This window comes from Narcine bancroftii, unplaced genomic scaffold (genome assembly GCF_036971445.1).
Source record: "Narcine bancroftii isolate sNarBan1 unplaced genomic scaffold, sNarBan1.hap1 Scaffold_271, whole genome shotgun sequence".
Lineage (NCBI taxonomy): Eukaryota > Metazoa > Chordata > Chondrichthyes > Torpediniformes > Narcinidae > Narcine > Narcine bancroftii.
This window is the reverse complement of record NW_027212006.1, coordinates 136,585-158,039: the sequence shown is the minus strand read 5'-3', so window position 1 is coordinate 158,039 and position 21,455 is coordinate 136,585. Positions and strand designations below refer to the sequence as shown.

The 21,455-nt window shown below is 48.0% G+C and overlaps 1 protein-coding gene across 3 annotated transcripts in view; it reads left to right on the top strand.

The window, feature by feature from the left end:
• The window catches only part of LOC138750798 (interferon-induced, double-stranded RNA-activated protein kinase-like), a 90,733-nt gene extending 81,576 nt beyond the window's left edge, over positions 1-9,157 (top strand). For all 3 annotated transcript variants that reach the window (XM_069912938.1, XM_069912936.1, XM_069912935.1), the window contains 3 exons: positions 1,580-1,684; positions 2,289-2,351; positions 6,288-9,157. In XM_069912938.1, coding sequence (XP_069769039.1) covers positions 1,580-1,684; positions 2,289-2,351; positions 6,288-6,392 — 273 coding nt within the window. In that variant the 3' untranslated portion in view covers positions 6,393-9,157. The remainder of the gene's footprint in view (positions 1-1,579; positions 1,685-2,288; positions 2,352-6,287) is intronic.
• Positions 9,158-21,455: the final 12,298 nt, after the last annotated feature.

Here is a 21,455-nt window from a genome sequence, read left to right as displayed (position 1 = left end):
TTCAATCCCCTGGGAGAAGGGGCAAACTCGTGACAGACAGCACTGGATTCAAATAACCAGTCACTGCTGCTGTAAGACCATGGGACCGACCGCTATGGATAATTGGAATTTTGCGTTATTTTGATGCGTTACCAATTTGTTCACATTTGTTAATTTTATAAATGTTGCTGAACTGAAGCGGTAATGTGGAATCTCTTTGAACTCTAACCCTGCTACTGTCAGTGACTCGGAGGAGGTCCAGGACCTGACCACTGGATTCAGCCCCGCGGCCTGGCTCTCAGCCCTGGTCAAACGCAGGCCTCACTGCTGGTTGTGAGGTGGGGAAAGTGGTGGGGCTGATCCTGGGGAGCAGGAGGCTGCAGCCTGTCATTGAGGTGTCTTCTAGAAATCGATTCATAAAATGGTGCAGTGCACATCTTTCTTTACATCCATTACAAGGCATCAGTGGCCCTCACGTTTCCTTAAATAATGCATTTGAGGGATGTGGTGAGACGAATATGGAACTGCCGATGGGGAGCTGACCCGTCCCCCCACTGGTGACTCACTCGCTGATATAACTCCTTCCCTTGTGATCCTGGAATAAAGGTCGACCTCCCTTTCCCTGTCCTCAGTCGAGCACTTGGAATCAGGCCAGTTACAAGTCTGAAGTGTAGCTTTGGAGTGACTGATGGAGCTATTAAGGGACTGTTGTACACTGTGGTCCTTCCCCACCCAGCCTTCATGGTGACTGTGTTCAGCTTCAGAGTGTCCACTGGCATGGAGTTCTGCATCCTGGAGTGTGTCAAGTTCAAAGTTCCCTTGTGTACACAAAGAACATAATAGTGGTTTCCATTACCTGCCCAGTAAAGGCACACAACGAGGTGACACTGGAGCAGTGCCATTGTAAAGATAAGAAAGACAGCCCCCTTGGATTTCGAGGCCCCTCCCCACCTCAGTCCCCGCAACCTCCATAGTTCAGACCTCCAGCCGCCTGAGTCTGCCTCCTCGGCCCTCAGTTCCAACCACCCCCCGCGCCCCCCATCCCCCCCACCGAAGTAATTAGGAAGCTGTCGGGACCCGAGACCCCCTTTGGGAGCCCTATTGGTCACAGACATCCTTGCCGGTCTCAACACCTGGTTCCCATGAGCCAGTCGTCAGCAGTTCCGGGCCTGGTGCGAGGCCTTTGACAAGCAGCGGTGCCCCCAAATGGACACCCCATTGTTATTGGAAGATCTACATGTTCCAGGCAGACCAGCTGACGATCTTCCAGTAGCAGCTGATGCCCATCTCTGGGCGTTCCTGAGAAGAGCAGAATCCTCTTTCACACAGCAGCTTGAGCCAAGCTTCGATGCAGGCCCCTCCAGTCTTTCCTTGCAAAAACACAGTCTAGGATGCAAGGAGATCCTGGCTGTTATATTTGTCAAAACAAGAGAAAGAGGCAAGGAGGGAGCATCTCCTCATTGTAGGAAATGTAGCAGCGTGTTCCTTGTGGATTAAGGGAATAGTGGGAGGAATGTGGAAGAAATGATCCCAAAATGGGGAATTTTGACCTGTGATTGGCCCATTTCTCATCTTCATTGCCAACCCCCTCTCTTTACAGCGCAGAGCAGATTATTATGACTATAAGGTTGATATCTTTGCCCTGGGACTGATTTTCTTCGATCTACTGTGGATATATTATGGCACTGCATCGGAAAAAATAAAGGTATGTCTATTGTTACACGTGGCCAGGGAACAAACAACAGGGACCATGTGCAAGGACGGGAGGGCATAGGGGCAGGGGGATGGGAGGGCGTAGGGGCAGGAGTGATGGGAAGGAGGGAGGGGACCGGGGGAAGAGTGATGGGGAGGAGGGAGGGGACCTGGGGAGGGAGGGGGCTGGGTGGGGAGTGATGGGAGGTAAGGAATGGGAAGGAAGGGTCCCGATGAGGAGTGATGGGAAGGAGAGTCCAGGGGGGATGAAGTGAAGGACGTAAGGTGATGAGGACAGATGGGGAGAATGGAGGAGTTAAGGGGACATGTTCCTCCACAGCACAGCATGGTGACTGAATTGACTCAGTTAATGCCTTGGGTGCTAAAGCTGAATTAGCTTCAGGGATTTCCCCTTGCACTTTGCCCCCTGCCCTCTGTTTGCTCTGCTGTGTGATTTCCAGAAGCGATTGCCAAGGAATCTGCCATTGCCAGCAGCAACCCCAGGTTGGGGAGAGCAGTGCGCTCCCTGCTGCCACCTGGAGGCAAAGAAGGGATGTGTGGGACAGGTGGGCAGCGATCATGTCTCAGGCTTTTTTGATGATTTTTGTTTTGCTCAGTGCTGGGAAGAAATTCGAAAAGGTGTTTTCGATGAGAAGTTTGTTGAAGAACTTCCCATAGAGGTAAATTTGCATCATTTTGTTGTCATTTGCGAGTATGTTTCGGGCCTCAAATAGCCACTTAGGAACAGATATAGTTGGCAGATTTTGGGATGGTGGGAAAGTAACATGCTGTTGCCATGGGTGTCTTCAACTCAACTGGCACCTCATTAATGCATAGGGTTTGGATGGGGAAAAATTTGACGTTTTCCAAGGATCCCCAGAATAGAGGGACCTGGGAATACAGATACATAATTCCCTGAAAGGGGCATCACAGGTGGATAGGGTTGGAGAGAGCTTTCAGCATCTTGGCCTTCATTATCAAAGTATATGAGCTGGGATGTTATTGTCAAGTTGTATTAGACATTGGTGATGCCAAATTTAGAGCATTATCACCTAAATTTTAAATTTAAATTTAAAAAAATTTAGGCTTACAGGCCATTTCAGCCCACGAGTCCTTGCTGCTCAATTTACACTCCATTGATCTACATCCCTCGGTACATTTCAAATGGTGGGAGGAAACCAGACCCCACCCCCCCCCCCCCCCCAGGAAAACCCACGCAGATTCCAGGAGAACATACAAACTTCTTACAAACAGCGTGGGATTCGAACTCAGGTCTCAATCACTGGCGCTCTAAAGGTGTTGTGCTAACTGCTACACCAACCATATCATTCCATCTGCAGGAAAGATAGCAATAAGGTAGAAAGAGTGCAGAGATTTATTAGGATGTTGCCCAGATTTCAGGAACAGGGAAAGGTTAAGGAGGTTAGGACTTTATTCCCTGGAAGAATGAGGGGAGACTTGATAGAGGTATTTAAAATTATGAGGGGATTGACAGAGTAAATGTAAATAGGCTTTTTCCACTGAGGGTAGGTGAGATACAAACCAGAGGACATGGGGTAAGAGTGAAAGGGGAAAGGTTTAAGGGGAACATGAGGGGAAACTTCTTCACACAGAAAGTAGTGGGGGTGTGGAATGAGCTGCCAGCTGAGGTGGTAGATGAAGGCTCAATTTTAACATATAAGAAAAATATGGACATGGATGGGAGGGATATGGAGGGCTATTGGCTGTGTAGAGATCAGTGGGACTAGGTAAAAAATGGTTTGGCACAGACTAGAAGGGCCGAAGGGGCCTGTTTCTGTGCTGAAATATGTATGGTTGTGTGGATTCCTGACACCCTACATGGACAGGCCAACTAAAGGAGAGACCACATTGGATCTCATACTGGGTAATGAACAAAGACTTTTTTGGAGATGGTGGCCATATCTCCCTGACTTTTTAATTAGACATGGACAAGGATAGAAGCAGATAAAATTGGCAAGTGTTTAATTAGAGAAGGCTCATTGCAATTGTATTAGGCAGGAACATGGGAGCATTGATTGGGAACAGATGTTTGTAGGAAAATGTGCAACAGAAATGTAGAGGATATTTAGGGATCACTAGCACGAGACTCTGGATAAATTTGTCCTACTGAAGCTGGGAGGGGATGGTAGATTTGGTAGTCAAGATGTTGACAAAGGAGGTGGAACATTTGATGAAGAGGAAGAAGGAAGTATAGAAATTTAGGAAGCAAAAATATCGTAGGTTTCTTGAGAATTGTAAGGTTTCCAGGAAGGAACTTGAGAAGGGAATGAGCAGATCTAGAGGGGGACACAAGAAGACCTTGGCAAATAGATTAAGGCGTTGCACACATATGTTAAGAGTGGTCGGATGACAGGAGTGAGGGTAGGATTGCTCAGGGATAAAGGGGGAAATGTTCCTTGAAGGGGAGGGAGTAGGGAAGGTCCTTATTTCTTTGCTTCAGTGTTCATCAGGGAAAGGCGCCTTGATTAATGTGAGGCCAGCCTATAACAGGCTAGTGTGCCAGAGAATGTTGAGATGAAGAAAGAGGAGTGCTAGAGCTTCTGAAAATCTTTAAGATAGATACAGAAAGTCCTTAGAGCAGGTTGGGATATACTGCCGATTACTACAGGAAACGAGGGAGTCCTCAGAGCAGGTTGGGATATACTGCCGATTACTACAGGAAACGAGGGAGTCCTCAGAGCAGGTTGGGATATACTGCCGATTACTACAGGAAATGAGGGAGTTCTCAGAGCAGGTTGGGATATACTGCCAATTACTACAGGAAACGAGGGAGTCCTCAGTGCTGGTTGGGATATACCGCCGATTACTACAGTAAACGAGAGAAGAGAATACTCGGGTGTTGATGATGATCTTTGTGTCCTCCATGGCCACAGAAGTGATACCAGATGATTGGAGGATGGCAAATGTTGTTCCTTTGTTCAACAAAAGGTAACAGGGATAATCCTGGCAATTATAGATCAGTGAATCTTGTGTCAATGATGGGTGAACCACTGGAGATGATTCTTAGGACAGGATTTATGAGCATTTGGAGAAACATAGTCAACATAGCTTTGTGAAGCGGAAGGTCGTGACTATGAGCCACATTGAATTTTTCTTGGTGGTGATAAAACAAATTGAAGGGAGAGCGATGGATGTGGTGCATATGGATATCAGTAAGGCATTTGACAAGAGTTCCCCTGGTGGGGTGATCCAGAAAGTCAGGAGGCATGGGATCGTGGAAACATGATTGCCTGGCTTTGGAATTGGCTTGTCTGTGTGGATTCCAGTTCGTTTGGTGGACTCTACAAAATGATGATACTAAAACTTTTGTCTGGTCAGTCTTTCTTTATTCTGCAGAATTGTGAGTTATCTGCACAAAGCCTTACAAAGATGCTCTCTCTATAAAGGTTGGCAGAGACTGACCTCATGTTTTACAGCTTGCCTTTATTCAATTTACACATGAAATGTTTACACAATACATTCTTCAATTGCTACTAATTACAAATTCCATTGCTACAAAAGATTAACAGCCTCTTATCAGACCTGCTCGTTGATTGGTCAGAGTAAATTCCTATAGTTAGTCGTTGTGCTAATTGGTCCTTTTGAATTGCCATCCCCGCCTTCTAGAATGCTTCAAAACCTACCTACACTATCACTATCTGTTAACCCTTTCCTTTCTCACCTGCAGAAGGCAGAGGGTAGTAGTAGGAGTGTACACTGACTGAAGTTCGGTGACCAGTGGAGGTCTGCATGGATCTGTTCTGGGACTCCTGTCTTTGTGATTTTTATAAGCGACTTGGACAAAGGTAGCAGGTGTTGTGGATGCCTGGTAGAGAATTGAACTTGAGGCTGAGTGCATGGTTGCTGGCAGGATTCTTGGCAGTGTGGACGAACTGAGATCTTTGGGACAAAGTCCATCAATCTCTCAAAGCTGCGACAAAAGTTGATAGGGTGGTTAAGGTATTTGGTTTGTTGACTGTCATTAATTGGGGGATTGAGTTCAAGAGCCACGAGTTGATCTTGCAGCTCTATGATATTCTGGTTAGGTGACACGTGGAATATAGTGCCCGTTCTAGTTGCTTCATTACAGGACAGATGCGGAGCCTTTAGAGAGGGAGCAGAGAAGATTGACCAGGATGTTGCCTGGATTGGAGATCGTATCTTATGAAGCAAGGTCAAGTGATCTAGGGCTTTTCTCTTTGGAGTGATGAAGGATGAAAGGCAGCTTCATGGAGGAATATAATATTAGGAGACACTTCTATCAGGTGGACAGGCAGCACCCTTTTCCCAGGGCAATAGTGACCAATATCAGAGGACATCTGTTCGGGTGAGTGGAGTAAAGTTCAAGGGAGACGTCAGGGGTACACTGAGTTGTGGGTGCCTGTAATGCATTGCTTGGGGTGGTGAGGGAGGTTGGTAGAATGGAGACATTTAAAAGGCTCTTGGGTAGTCACATGGGCGTGAGGAAAAGGGAGGATGACGGGCTGTGAAATTGTTGTGGAGTAAGTGTACATAGGTCAGTACAATGGTGGGATGAGGACCAACACTGGGCTGTTCTGCGCTATGTATTTCGCCAATAAATCGATAGAAAATCTCTTTCTGTCTGTTCCCACCAGAGCGCCTTAATTCGCCAAATGTTGTTGGAAAATGCCAGGGACCGGCCAGAGGCAGACGAGGTGAAACAGACACTGATCTCGTCGGATGCTCAGACCAATAGATAATCAACTGGGATTGGGATCCAAGCAGTGCCTTTTCTACAGAGAAATCATTCCAAGCATTTTTTTACAGTTCACTTTTAAATACATGCTCCATTCCCCGAAGATGCTCACTCAAAGGTTACTTGTCTGCAGTCCCCAGCTAGTTATCTTTGAATTGATGTAACGAGTGACAGGCCAGCCACCTTCTCACCCTGCTCAACCCCTTCACCCGCCACCTTATAGTTCCCGAGTCTCAGGTGACCAATGCTGTCTGGGTGGAGTCTGCATGGTCTCCTTGTGACCACTTCTGGGCACCTTTAGCCACACGAGGGTCCATGTGATTTGTTGTTTGCTGACGATTGCCCCTTGTTAAGGCAGACGCCCAGAAATCATGCGACTGAAGGGATGGCACTGGTTCGGTGGGCCCAATCTACTGCTGTAGGGTATGCCTGAGTGTGAACATTTGCATGTTTGTACGAGAGTAACCAGGAAACCCTGCAGACGCTGAGGTGTACAGGGCAGCGCATGCAAGTGCTGGAGAAACTCAGCAGGTCATGCAGCATTTGTGGGAAGTTAAAGGCAGATGACATTTCGGCCTGAGGCCTTTTTCAGGAGCACTGAAGATCAGGCAGATGCCTCAATAAAAAGTGGTGGAAGTGGGGGGGTGGGGGAGAGGAGCACAGGGTAACAGGTAGATACAGATGGGAGGGTAGAAATTGAGAAGTGATGGGGAGAGAGAGAGGAGAGGATTAAAAAGAAGAGCTCTGATACAGGAGGGATAGGCAGAGAGAGACACAGGGCTGAGAGGTAATGGAAGTTGGAGAAGATGGTGTTGATGCTGTCTGATTGGAGACTGCCGAAAAGGTAGATACAATGTTATTCCTCCATTTTGTGGGTGACCTCAACTTGGCAGTCCATGAGGCCATGGACACACGTCAGTGTGGCAATGGTGTGTGGAATTAAAATGGGTGGTGACTGGGAGATCCTTATTGTTGCAGCGGACAGAGAGAAAGTGTTCAGTGAAGCGATCTCCTAATCTGTGTCCAGTGTCCCCGAAAGAAAGCAGGCTGCATTGGGAACAGGAGATGACCTCCCCCCCCTCCACTGATTCTCGTGAAGTGAACAACTGTGCCTCCCCTGGTAGAACTTGTCCTCAATAACTTCCCCTTTGACTCATCCCACTTTCTCCATGTTAAAGGGGTAGCCAGGGGTACCCGCCTGGGCCCAGCTATACCTGCCTGTTCGCTACGTGGAGCAATCCATGTTACAAGCCTAGACAGGCAAGGCCCCTCAACCCTTCCTCCACCACATCGACGACCACTTTGGTGCTGCCTCGTGCACCTGCGATGAGCTCATTAATTTCATCCACTTTGCTGCCAGCTTCCATCCCGACCTCAAATTTGCTTGGTCCATCTCCAGCAACACTCTCCCTTTCCTCGATCTACATTTTGGGAGACTACCTACGCACATCTTCTATCAACTTAGTAACATTTACACAATTACACCTCTTCCCACACTGTAAGGAATCTATTCCTTCCTCAGGTCCTCTGTCTCCGACACATCTGCTCCCAGGATGAGGCCTTCCTTTCCAGAACATCTGAGATGTCCTTCTTCCCCTCTACTATTAATTCAGCCCTCGCCTGCATCCCCTCTATGGCCCGCTCCATCCCAAGATGCAACAAGGGTATGATTCCCCTACAGCCCCCACAATTTCTGCCAGCGACAGCGTAGTCCCAGACCCACCTTCCTTTCTCTGCTTTCTGTAGGAATCACTCTCTCTCTGTGATTCTCTCATCCCTCTCTACTAATCGCCCCATTGGAACCTACCCCCATGACTGCAAGAAGTGCTCCACTTGAGCACCTCCTTCCGCAACCCTATTCGGGGCCCTGCACAGTTCTTCCAAGTGAAGCAACCTTTCACTCGTGAATCTGCAAGGGGTCATCTACTGCATCTGGTGCTCCCCTACATCGGAGAGGTTGAATATAGACTGGGAGAATGTTTTGAGGAGCACCTTCACTTTGTACTCCGCAACAGCAAGGACCTCCCAGAGGTCAACCATTTTAATTCCACAAACCATTGCTACAGTGCCTGTGGCACCATGTGCTGTGAAATTGAGGCCACCCATAATTTGGAGGAGCAACACCTTGTATTTCATCTCAGCAGTTTCCAACCAGATGGCATCAATATCGACTTCTCCAATAAGAAATTTCAATGTAACACATTACAAACATAGAACGAGAAAGCTATACTGAGAACTAAGCAGAGATACTATGAGTTGGGTGAAAGAGCTCATAAAGTACTTGTTGGCAAGTGAAAACAGAACAAGTTTCAGGAACTATTAATGCAATTAAAACTGAGTCAGGTGTGATTATTCATGAAAATAATGAGGCTTTTAAACAGTTCTATTCTCATTTGTATAAGTCTGAATCGCAGGGAGATGATAACAAAATGGAGGATTTTTGTCACAGACTGGGTGTTAACTTTACAAGAGCAAAGGGAACTTTCACATCAAGGCAAGTGGGGGAAGCATTAAGCTCATTACAAAGTAATAAGTCTTCGGGAGAGGATGGTTTCCCGTCGGCCCAAAATGGCGCAGGCCTTGCTGCGCAACCAACAGACAGGGACAGCGCACGGGGAAGAAGGGCATTGTTATACAGGAACGTACCCATGCATGGGAAACCCACTTTTGTTATCCATGATGTGATGTCAGCCAAGGGGGGCCACGGCGGGAACGGTGCAAGTATAAAAGTTGGACCTGAGCCCTAATAAAACTGAGAGTTTAACCTGACTACGTGTGTGTGTGTCTTTCGAGTAGCGTGTGGCTACAATTGGTGACTAAACGATGGTATCTAAACCCAATGATGAGTGAGTCGGCAGCAATCAACACGGTTGCTTTCAAGTTGCCAACCTTCTGGACAAATCGACCATGAGTGTAGTTTGACCAGGCTGAGGCACAGTTCCAGATCCGGCAGATCACAGTAGAGTTCACCTGGTACTACCATGTGATGGGCATCCTAGACCAGGACACAGGAGGTCGGGTGGCCAACTTCATCCAGGAACCCCCCATCGGAAGGCATGTACACTGCCTTCAAGGACTTGCTGATCGAGATCTCCAGGCTCTTACTGTGTGAGAAAGGGGCACGTTTGCTCCACCTGGACGAGCTAGGGGACAGGACCCCGTCAGCCCTCATGATCGAGATGCTGGCCTTGCTGGGCAAACACGAGCCCTGCATCATGTTGGAGCAGGCATATCTTGTGCAACTGCCTGAGGACATCCAACTGTTCCTGGCTGATGCAGATTTCAGGTACCCCCCGGAAAGTCACAGCACGAGTGGACATTCTGCAGAAACAGAAGAGAGAGTGCTCGGCGTACGTCGGGCTTGTCACTAAACCTCGCAGCCAGACCCATGCAGACCCGCTGAGAGAACAGCAGTGCCCCAGAGGAGGTGATCCAGACAACCTGTAGTTTTTTATCACCAGAGATGGGGCGCTGGAGCCCACCAGTGCAGGCCACCATGCATGTGTCAAAGAAACACCAGGGGCCAGCCATCACTAATGGCCATGATGGCTGGCCACCAAGACAGCCTCCTGTACATTTGGGACCCCCCGCAGTCCGGACGATGCTTCCTTGTGAACACAGGAGCAGAGGTCAGCGACCTGCCCTAGTCGGTCAGGACACCAGGAATAGGCATTTGAGCCCCATGATGAGGGTTGCCAACAACAGCACAATATGGACCTATGACTGCAAGAAGTGCTCCACTTGAGCCCACGCCTATTCCTGCAGTTGGGAGGCAGCCTCTTCTCATGGATGTTCACGCTGGCCACAGTGCAACAGCTGCTCCTTGGGGCAGACTTTCTGCATGCCCACAGCCAGCTCGTGGACCTCAAATGAAGGAGATTGGTCCATGCTAAAACTTTTCAAACCTTCCCCCTCAATGATGCCAGGCTCCCAGCACTACACCTGGACTCAGTACAGAGATCAGACAACGAGTACGCCAGTGTCCTGGCCGAGTTCCCTACAGTGCTCACCCCCCCAATTCACCACAGTGATGCCCCAACATGGAGTACAGCACCACAACCTGACCCAGGGTCTGCTGCTCCACGCAAGGGCAAGATGCCTTGCTCCGGCTGGCGAAGGAGGGATTCAGGAAACTCGAGGAGCTCTGCATCGTACAGCAGTTAGACAGCCCATGGACTTCTCCCCTGCACATGGTGCCCAAAGCAACTGGGGTCTGAAGACCATGGAGCAACTACCGCCAGCTCAACAAAGCCACAACACCGGATCGGTACCCCATGCCGCACATCCAGGACTTTGCAGCTAACCTGCTGGACCTAGCGTGGAATATCATCAGATCCTGGTACACCCCGATGATATCCCCAAGACCACCATCATCACCCCATTCAGCCTCTTCGAATTCCTCTGAATGCCATTTGGGCTGAAGAATGTCATACAGACCTTCCAGTGACTCATGGATGCAGTGGGCCAAGACCTGGATGGCACCTTTGTCTACCTGGACGACATCCTGGTCGCGAGCAGGAACCAACAGGAGCTTATGATGCACCTCCACAAACTCTACACCTGACTGAATGACTTCCACCTGATGATCAACCCAGTCAAATGGCATTTCAGATTGGAGCCCATAAACTTCCTGGGTCACAGGATAACCAGGGAAGGAGTCACACTGCTTCCCAGTAAAGTGGAGGCCATCTGGAAAATCCCTAGGCCCAAGGGACTACAGGAGTTTGTGGGGATGATCAATTTCTATCACAGTTCATCCCCTCAGCTGCCCGGATCATGCGGCCCTTGTTCGCTCACATGGCAAGCAAGACAAAGGACATCATATAGGACGAGGAGTCATCCGAAGCCTTTGTGAAGGCCAAGGAAGCCCTGGTGGGTGCCACTTCCTGGCATATCCCAGGTCAGATGCTCTAACCGCCCTGATGGTGGTTGCTCCAGGAACAGTGATCGGCGGAGTTCTGGAGCAGCAGATCAAAGGAAGTTGCCAGCCTCTGGCTTTCTTCAGCAAACATCTGCGGCCTCCAGAACTGAATTACAGCACTTGCAACAAAGAGCTGCTGGCGCTGTACTTAGCCATCTGCCACTTTAGGTACTTCTTAGAGGGCAGGTCTTTCACGGCCTTCACAGAACGACTCTGACTTTCGCCTTGTCTAAAATCTTGGATCCCTGGTCAGCCCGCCAGCAATGACACCTGTCTTACATCTCAGAGTGCACCACAGATATCTGGCAAGGACAACATGTGGCCAACGCACTATCCAGCGTGTATCCACGTGCTATAGAGGGGAGTGGATTTCGTGGCCCTGGCAGAGGCGCAGCAGAGTGATGAGGAGATGCCCCAATACAGGACTCCCATATTGCTACTGCAGCTCCAGGATATCCAAGTTGGCACAGGTAACCCCACCCTCCCGTGCTATGTGGCCACCAGCCAGGTCAGACCTATTGTCCCGGCAGCTTGGAGATGGAAGGTTTACAATTCCATCCACAGACGTGCTCATCAAGACCATGGTCTGGTTGGTAGCCAGCAAATACATTTGGCATGGATTGCAGGAACAGGTCAGCGGGTGGGCGAAGGTGTGCACACAGTGTCAAGCAACCAAGGTACACCGGCATACCAAGATTCCATCACAGCACTTCGAGCCTGTGGAGCAAAGGTTCGACCACATTCACATGGACATAATAGGACCCTTACCAGTATCCCAGGGTTTCTGCTATCTGTTCATGATGGTCGATCACCAGGTGGCCAGAGGCAGTCCTGCTGGCAGACACGTCCACAACCTTGTGTGCCATGGCCCTCATCTCATTCTGGGTGGCACGGTTCGGGTTACTGTCCCACATCACATCCAATAGAGGGGCCCAGTTCCCCTCCAGTCTGTGGTCTGACCTCGCCAGACAACAGCCTACCAATGGGTTGGTGGAGCGCTTCCACAGGCACCTCAAAACCATGCTCATAACCATACTCCAAGGATCCAACTGGGTAGATGAGCTACCATGGGTGCTATTGGGCATCCACAAGGCACCCAAGGAGGACCTCAACACCTCTTTGGCCAAACTTGTCTACGGAGCTCCATTGGTAGTCCCGGGAGAATTTGTACCATCCCCAGGCAGACAGTAGGACGACTTGCCAGCGTTCCTCTGCAGGCTAAGGGAAAGAGTCAGCAACCTGGTCCCAATTCCACCTTCCAGGCACAGGGATCAACATACCCAAAGACTTGCAGGATTGTGAGTATGTTTACATTCACAGGGGTCCACATCATTCACTGCTGCAGAGGCCATACTAGGGTCCGTTCTGGGTCATCTGCAACAACGGGGCCACGTTTGAGTTGGAGGTCAGAGGCAAGAGGAAGGTCTTCACCGCAGACGGGCCGAAGCCGGCACACCTGGACCTGACTCGTCCGGTCGAGACACCAGCACCATGCCAAAGAGACAGGCCACTGAAGGCTGCAGAGACTTTGCCTCCAAGCACCAAGGACAATAACCAGGTCGAAACCGCCAGCTCTGGGGGGATATAGTGTCATGTGGAGATCCGCCACTGTGGCGATCCAGTCAGCCCTATGGGCGGCAAGCGCTACCAAACACCAGCAGCCCGCGCAACAGCACTGGCCCCAGCAAATGAACCGGCAGGTGAACAGCAAGGGCAGCTTAAAGTCCAGAAACCCCAAAATAGCGCTGGCCTTGCTGTGCAGCCAACAGACAGGGACAGCGCGCAGGGAAGAAGGGCATTGTTATACAGGAAAGTACCCATGCACGGGAAACCCACTTTTGTTATGCATGATGCGATGTCAGCCAAGGGGGGGGGCCATGGCAGGAACAGTGCAAGTATAAAAGTCGGGCCTGAGCCCTAATAAAACTCAGATCTTGACCTGACCACACCACGTGTGTGAGTCTTCTTTTGTGTAGTGCACAGCTACAATACAATAACCATAAAGCTAAAGTTACAAATGGGCAGGTCTTCACATGGTTTCCATTGACTAGATCTAGTAGGCAAGGATGTCCTTTATCATCTGCGCTATTTATTTTAACAAATCAACTTCTTGTAGAAATAATTCGAGCTGATCCTGATATTAAAGGATTTAAGGTTAACCGAGAAGAATATAAAATGTATTTATTTGCTGACGATGTTTTGATAGATCTGACAGAACCAATAGGCTAACTATGTAAATTATATTTAAGATTAGAGGAACATGGTTAGGGTTTGGGTTATAAAGTGAATTGGGCTAAAAGTGAAATTATGCCTCTTACTATAGGGGATTACACTCAATGTCAACAAGTTTCTCAATTTAAATGGCTGGTGAATGGGATAAAATATTTAGACATATTTAGATAATAATGGCCACACCACTGCCTGACAAGGTAGAGGCCAGCTGCAGCATCCTGAAGCCCAGTACAACCAAAGGACTGCAGGAGTTCGTGGGGATGATAAACTTTTATCGCAGGTTCATCCCAGCAGTTGCCCAAGTTATGCACCCTCTGTTCATCCTGATGTCTGGCAAGGAGAAGGACCTGACCTGGAACGACGAATCCGCACGTGCGTTTGTGGAAACCAAAGAAGCCTTGGCCAAAGCTGCACTCCTGACTCACCTCCGACCAGATGCACCCATGGCCCTCACAGTCGATGCCTCAGGAACAGCGATGGGTGGAATCCTGGAGCAGCAGATAGAAGGAAGTTGGTACCCACTAGCTTTCTTCAGCAAACATCTGCGGCCCCCTGAACTAAAGTACAGTGCTTTCGATAGAGAGCTGCTGGTGCTGTACTTAGCCATCTGCCACTTCCGGTACTTTCTTGAGGGAAGGGCTTTCACGGACCACAAACCACTGAATTTCACCCTGGCTAAAATCTCCGATCCCTGGTCAGCCTGCCAACAGAGACACTTGTCTTATATCTCAGAGTACACCGCCAACGCCAAGCACATCTCGGGCAAAGACAACGTGGTCACGGACTCTTTGTCAAGCTACAGCATCCACTCCCTGGTCAATGGTCTGGACTTGGCAGCACTGGGCACAGCAGCAGGATGATGAGATCCCGCAGTACAGGACCATTGTCACAGGCCTTCGGCTTCAGGACGTTCCAGTTGGCACAGGTACTATCACCCTCCTGTGAGACGTGGCCACCATGGACCTATCGTTCCAACAGCATGGAGGTGACAAATTTTTTATTCCATCCACGGGCTGGCACACCCATCCATCAGCACTACGGTCTGGCTGGTGGCCAGCAAGTACGTGTGGCATGGATTGCAGAAACAGGTCCTGGGGTGGGCCAAGGTGTGTACGCATTGCGAAACAGCCAAAGTGCAGCGACACACCAAGATCCCCCCCACAGCCTTTCGAGTCAATGGAATGCAGGTTTGACCACATTCACATGGACATAGTGGGACCCTTGCCAGTCTCTCAGGGTTTCCGCTACCAGTTAAGAGTGGTGAACCACTTCACCTGGTGGCCAGAAGCAATCATCCACCAGGTCCTGTGCCATCCAGGTCCTCTCGTCCTGGATTGCAAGAGTCGGACTGCCACAGCACATTACTTCCGACTGAGGTACATGGTTCACCTCCAGTTTGTGGACTGATGTTGCCAACCTGTGGGGTCCTCAGCTGCACCATACGACGGCATGGGGAGCATTTCCACAGGCACCTCAAAACCGCCCTCATGACCAGACTCAAGAGCCCCAACTGGGTGGATGAGCTACCATGGGCTCTACTGGGCATCCGAACAGCGCCGAAAGAAGATCGCCACGCATCCTCTGCTGAACTCTCTGGAGCCCCACTCATGGTTCCCGGGGATTTCGTCCCACAGGCCAGAGGACAGCAGGAGGAGACAACCATCTTCCTGGACAGGCTGCACGAAAAGGTCCGTAACCGATCCCACCTTCAGATACAGACAAGCCAAGTCCACATCCCCAAAGAACTCAAGGACTGTGAGAGCGTGTTTGTACACAGAGGACCCCACCGTTCACCCCTGCAGAAGCCATACGAAGGTCCTTTTCAAGTAATCCGGAACCACTGAGCCACCTTCGAGCTGGACATCGGTGGCAAACCAAAGGTCTTCACTACAGATAGACTCAAGCCTGCCCTCACGGACCCAGCAGAACCCATGGGGACACCAACACCTCGACGCAGAGGCAGACCACAAAAGATTTTGGGGAATATACTTACGGACACTATAGACTGCAACGCCAGTTCTGGGGGGGGGGGGGGGGGTCATGTGGCAGCCCGCAATTGCGGAGATGGGGACAGAGATCACTAAAGAAACTCCCAGGACAATGAACCAGCAGGGGTAGAAGCTGGGGCAGCATCAGACCAACAGCCCTAAAATGGCGTTGGTAAAGCTGCCCAACTAACTCAGCAGAAACAGGCTGGGGAAGAAGGGCATTCATATGCATGGACGTTCGCCCCAACCCCCCGCTATTTTTATTCATCTGGTTGACTCAGTCAATCAGCAAAAAACGACAGAAACTTGAACAGTATAAAAGCAGCCTTTCCAGCCCAAATAAAGTGAGTGACCTTAACCTGCCACACTGTGTGTATGTGTGTGTTGTTGCAGTTGGCTACACTAAATTCAATTTGTATACATTCTCTAATTATGTACCCTTACTTAAGAAACGGTGAAGATTTGAATAAATGGAGGATGTTGCCAATCACATGATTGGGTAGGGTTAATTGTGTTAAAATGAATATATTTACTTGGTTACAATATTTATTTCAAACATTGCCAATAATGAAACCACAAAAGTTTTTTCAACATCTAAATAAACATATTAGAAAAATTCTTTGGAAGGATAAGAGAGAGTTGAATAGGTTCTGCAGGGGTGAACAGTGGGGTCCTCTGTGTACAAACACGCTCTCACAGTCCTTGAGTTCTTTGAGGATGTTGGACTTGGCTTGTCCGTATCTGAAGGTGGGATTGGAGCCAGGTTACCGACCTTTTCACGCAGCCTGTCCAGGAAGATGGTTGTCTCCTCTCGCTGTTTGAGAGTCTCTTTATATAAATTGACTTGGAAATTTGAGTTAGGAGTTTTGAAACTACTAAATTTTAAAAATGACTATAAAGCAGCTCAATGGAGATTTTTAAACTTCCTTTGATGAAGAAGAAAAGCCAGTATGGATTAAAATATAAACAGACAAAATAGGGGAGGAAACTTGCAGATTTTATATATAAATGGGAAGCAAAGTTATTATCTAGGGAGAAGGAAGAACCTTTGTTGAAGCATTTGATTAATATTTGGAATAAAGTAAATGATGAAATTGGGACAAGGAGCGCTGTCCAATCTAAAATGACTCTGATGCAAAATCGAAATTCCATTTTCAATGGATAACCAATTTCTTAATTTCTGGCTTTGGAAAAGAATTAGATAGGCAGAAGATTGCTATGTAGGAAGAAACTTAATGACAATTGACCAATTAAAACTAAATATAGGATACAAAATAATACCCTTTATTGTAATGATCAATTATGGGCTTATTTAAGAGATAAACTGGGTCCAACAATGTTATTACCAAAATGTCGTGATGTGGCTCTGTTCACGGGGTTTTTCGACTGGTGGGCGAGGGCTCCCCCCAACCCTCTTTAGCGTATACCCCCCATCCGTTTCCCCGATCCCATTGCCCGTTTACAAGTTTTCTCCCCGTTTTCCCCCAAGCAAATAACTAGCTATCCCTTCTAAGCATTAGTAATTAGTTAAGATAAAAGTTAACATTTGTGCTACAATCTATTTTATAATATTTGTTCTACAATCTATTTTATAATCCCTCCTCCTCGTCACATTCTCCATCAGACTCCGGATCGATCTCAGTAATTTTTGACGCCTCCTGTGACGTGAGATAGTCCCGCTCCGTAGCTTGTAGAGCTTGATATTTTGGAGGCAGCTCATCGCGGTTGGCAAAGGCTCTCTCAATGGTCCTTGTGACCAACGTTCGAATGCATAGAATACAACAGCCACAAGTGATAAAAATGGATACAGAAATGAACAATCCTAGGAAAAGTTGTCCCAACATTGTGCCCCATTTCCCAAACACTCCATGTAACCAGGACAAAACAGGGTTAGAGACTCAAGATTGGGCTTTTAATTCCTTCACCAATGCCTTAAGTTTTGTCAGCCCCTTAGTGAGTGACCCATCTGGCCCTGTGTTATTAGAGATAGAAGTGCAGCATAGATCGAACTGGAAGGTGCTATCCTTGTCTTTATCTATCTTCAGAATAACTTTGGCCCCGCATGGATCCGAACTACTCTGTTGGCTTGTTTGGCAACCCATCAGCAGGAATGCCCATAGGGCCCTTGGCATTGTCCACATGAGTTTCATCATATTTTCCAATACTCGCTACTTGTTGTTTTGCCTTGGAGCAAAAGGCAAAATGATGCCAATTATTATCCCCTGGTTTGTCAATTCTTACCAACCTATCTGTCACGGCGGTAACAGTGTATGGTCCAATCCATCTAATTTCAGTCCAATGTACCTTCCCAGGTTTACGGATATACACCAGGTCTCCCTCCTTCACTGGAACTCCTTCAGTGTCTGGGTTCTCCTTATTTGCATTCGCCACCTGTTGTGAAACTAAAGCAACCATATTACCCAGCATCTGCATATAATGGTCCAGTTCCACTTCCCTTTCTTCCCAAATCTTTACCCAGGCTGGATCAGTCTTTGGACCGGGCATGGGTCGACCCGTTAGAATCTTGTGTGGTGACAGGAAGGTATCTTTGGCCTTCTCTTGTCGCATAGACATCAGTACTAATGGCAATGCCTTGACCCAATTCAACCTGGTCCCACCCAAAACCTTTCCTAATTTGGATTTTATCGTCCTGTTTGCCCTTTCTACTAGCCCCTGGCTCTCAGGCCTATAGACACTACCGAAACGGTGTTTGATCCCTAAGTATTCTTCAACCTGTCGGATCAGCTCATTCTTAAAGTGGGACCCATTATCAGAGCATATTCTGCTGGGGACCCCGTAGCGGGGTATCAACTCTCGCGTCAGCCAGCCTATTACACTATCCGCATCCTCCCTCTTCATTGGGACAGCCTCCACCCACCGTGAGAACCTATCTACCGCCACTAACAGATATCGGTATCCTTCCTTTGTCCTAAGGTCAGTACCCATATCTGTATAGTCAATATAGATCTCTTTCCATGGGGCTGTCGGTACTGGAAATCGTAAAAGCGGGTGGGGTAAGGTGATCCTTTGGTTATGCCCATTGCAGATAGTACATTCAGCTCTAAAATTGTCAATGTGCTCGCATAAGTGGGGATTCCACCAATGTTGTTTAAGCGTATTATAAGTTTTGGTGGCGCTAATGTGAGTCGGCCCATGTGCTTCTTCAAATAATAGCGGAAGTAATTGGCGGGGGGCAACTATCGTACCTATCGGGGAGCACCAGACATGCACTGTCCGATTGTCATAGATGATCTCCTGTCGTGTAGCACTGCGTTTCATCCATTCCTCTTTCTCACTTGGGCTAGCTTTTTCCTGTATTTCTATCAGGTGTTCAATATTTGGTGGGGGTCCCTCTCCCTCCTCCTCTTTTTGGTCACTTAACTTGCTACTATTTTCTCTTCTCTCTAATTCCTCTTTTTTGCCATGGGACCTCAGAATCATCCCCTGTATAGGTTCTTGATATCCGGTAACCTGTTTGGCTGCTCTGTCAGCTGCCGTGTTTCCTTTCCCTTTGTGTTTTATAGGGAATGGCCTGCCACCTTAATTAAGCTTAGAGCCCGGGGAAGCATGACTGCCCTGACAAGTCTCCGTAAAACCAGATCATGTCGGAGAGATTTATTGTCAGAGAACATACATAACATCACATACATCGAGAGACTGTGAGAGAGAGCGAGAGAGAGAGAGAGAGAGAGAGCATAGCGAGAGAAAAAGATAGACAGGCAGATACACAGAGCACAAGAGATAGAGAGAGAAAATGCCTTGCACTGGCCCCACTGGGAGAAAAGTCTTCAGATTAACACTTCCGTTTCATGGTTACACCTTTAAAAGGTTCTCATCCTGTGATCACTGGTCTGGATCAGATTGGGTCTCCCACCACTGGGAACCACCACTCCTTCCTTCCCTCCCACCTCGAGTGAGCTACACGTCAGCCCACAACGTCTGCCCTGATCCCACAATGGTGGGGGTGCGGGAAAGAGGGAGGGAGAGATGATAAAACAGGATCCCATTTGATGCGGAGCTGGAATTGTGGGCACAAAATTAAAACCAAATTGTATTTCTCTGCCCTGCCCCACCTGGGGATTTCAGGGCAGCACCGCCACAGATTGGGATTGGGAGGGGGAGTGGGTGAGAGAGGAGGGGGGGGGAGAAGAGAGAGGGGGAGAGAAAGGAGGGAGGGAGAGAGCAAACCCGGACATTTCGTGGCTGGAAACCGGAAACAGGTACTTTTCCTTTCCCTTCTGTGTTTTGTTTCTTCCAGCTTATCTAAGACCCTACGCTTTAGAATTTTGTTTCCCTCACCTGTCAGGAACATCTCGGCGCTCCCGGGTAACCACCCCATCTTCCTCCAGCGATCTACACATTTTCGGAGAATTCTTTGTTTCTCCAATGCCTCTTTACTGGTATTTCGCTTCTCTAATTCCTGATTAATTTCCCTAATAACTTGGTCAAAGGTCTTAGCAGGCAACTGTGCAGCCATTGCTGCAGGGTCACTTCCTAATGCCTCTCTTAATTTAGGTTCTTGTCCGTTTAGAGGATCTATGTTAACAAAAATCGCCTTTAAAAATGTCTCCTTGCAGGCCGGATGACAAAAGTTTTTTAGTGAAACAGTCTCCAAGTCTGGTCCTCCGGTGGACCTCAGACTGTCCTGTATACTCTGATTGTTCGTCTTCCACTCTGTTTTCCCAAAGAGGTCTGAAAGTTAGGTTACAACTAGGAAACCAAGTTTTTGGGCTATATTTTTGTCCAGTTTCCCTGTACCAATCTATGAATTTACGTAACTTTATCCCCTTGGTGATGCTGGGAATACCTTCATAAACCGTGTGTCTCTTAAGATTCTGTCAACTTTTTCATTGATATCTCCTACCTGATCCGGACACAGCTTTTGCAGTCTTTGGTCGTCGTCGTTGTTCACCAGGCAGGCATCTCTGAGTACTCTTTTTGTCGTCTCAAGGTCTCTAATGTCCGCTGTGGTATTCCACCACGGCGAATTTGGGAAATAAATTCTTAAGTTTTCAAGTGTACAGACATTATCATACCTACCGGACATTTATAAGTGAGTCTTATACAATTGAGACCAATAAGCCTGAACCTTCGTTTTCTTTCAAAGCCCAACCTTCACGTGGGAGATTTCTCCTCTTAACCAGTTTAGGGCAGAAAACTCAGGTCCCCAATTGTTCTTAGACCACCTTCGCACTCTATTTGACTTTGCAACGTCACAATAAAGACTTTTTAAACTCTAGTAGTTTGTCGGCGAAGCACTTATCAAATGTCACTAAAACACCTTAAGGACTTTTATAGTTTTGTCTGTAAACACTTGCGTGTTACAATCCTGGCAGGTGACGACCTTCAATTATGATCGTCCAATTTGTCCGATCTCCAGTTCTTACTGACAATCATAAAGATTTTAAGAGAGAGAATTTTGTTAAAACAGGCTTCTCTGGACCTTTTTGTCAGCCGGCTGAGATGATTGTCAAGAAAAACAGAAACTGTCGTCTAGTGTCCACTCACCCATCACGTCGGGGTCACCAAATTGTTAGGTCTGCTTTGTTCGAGAATGAGTGAGTCAGACACCAGACTGAGTCGAAATCAAGGTTCTTTATTACTGGATTGTAACACTTGCAACTAACAGTGTTAGTTGGAGAAGGCGCATTCTCCTGATATCAGCAAGTGGTGTTTTTTTATACCTCAGGACACACACTTAGTAAATTATCATACCATTACACTGTACAATGAATAAGCTGTTGCTACCCTTCACTGTTAGTCTGCTGCTCATCAGCTTGTTAGTGCCAAACTTAACTTGAGCGTACAAGGTCCTTCTCTGGTCCCATTTTTTTTTTTTTTTTTTTAATTTTTTATTTTTCACACCATAAATCACAATAGCCATGATATACACTTTTTCTTTTCCACACATTTACAGTGACTTTTT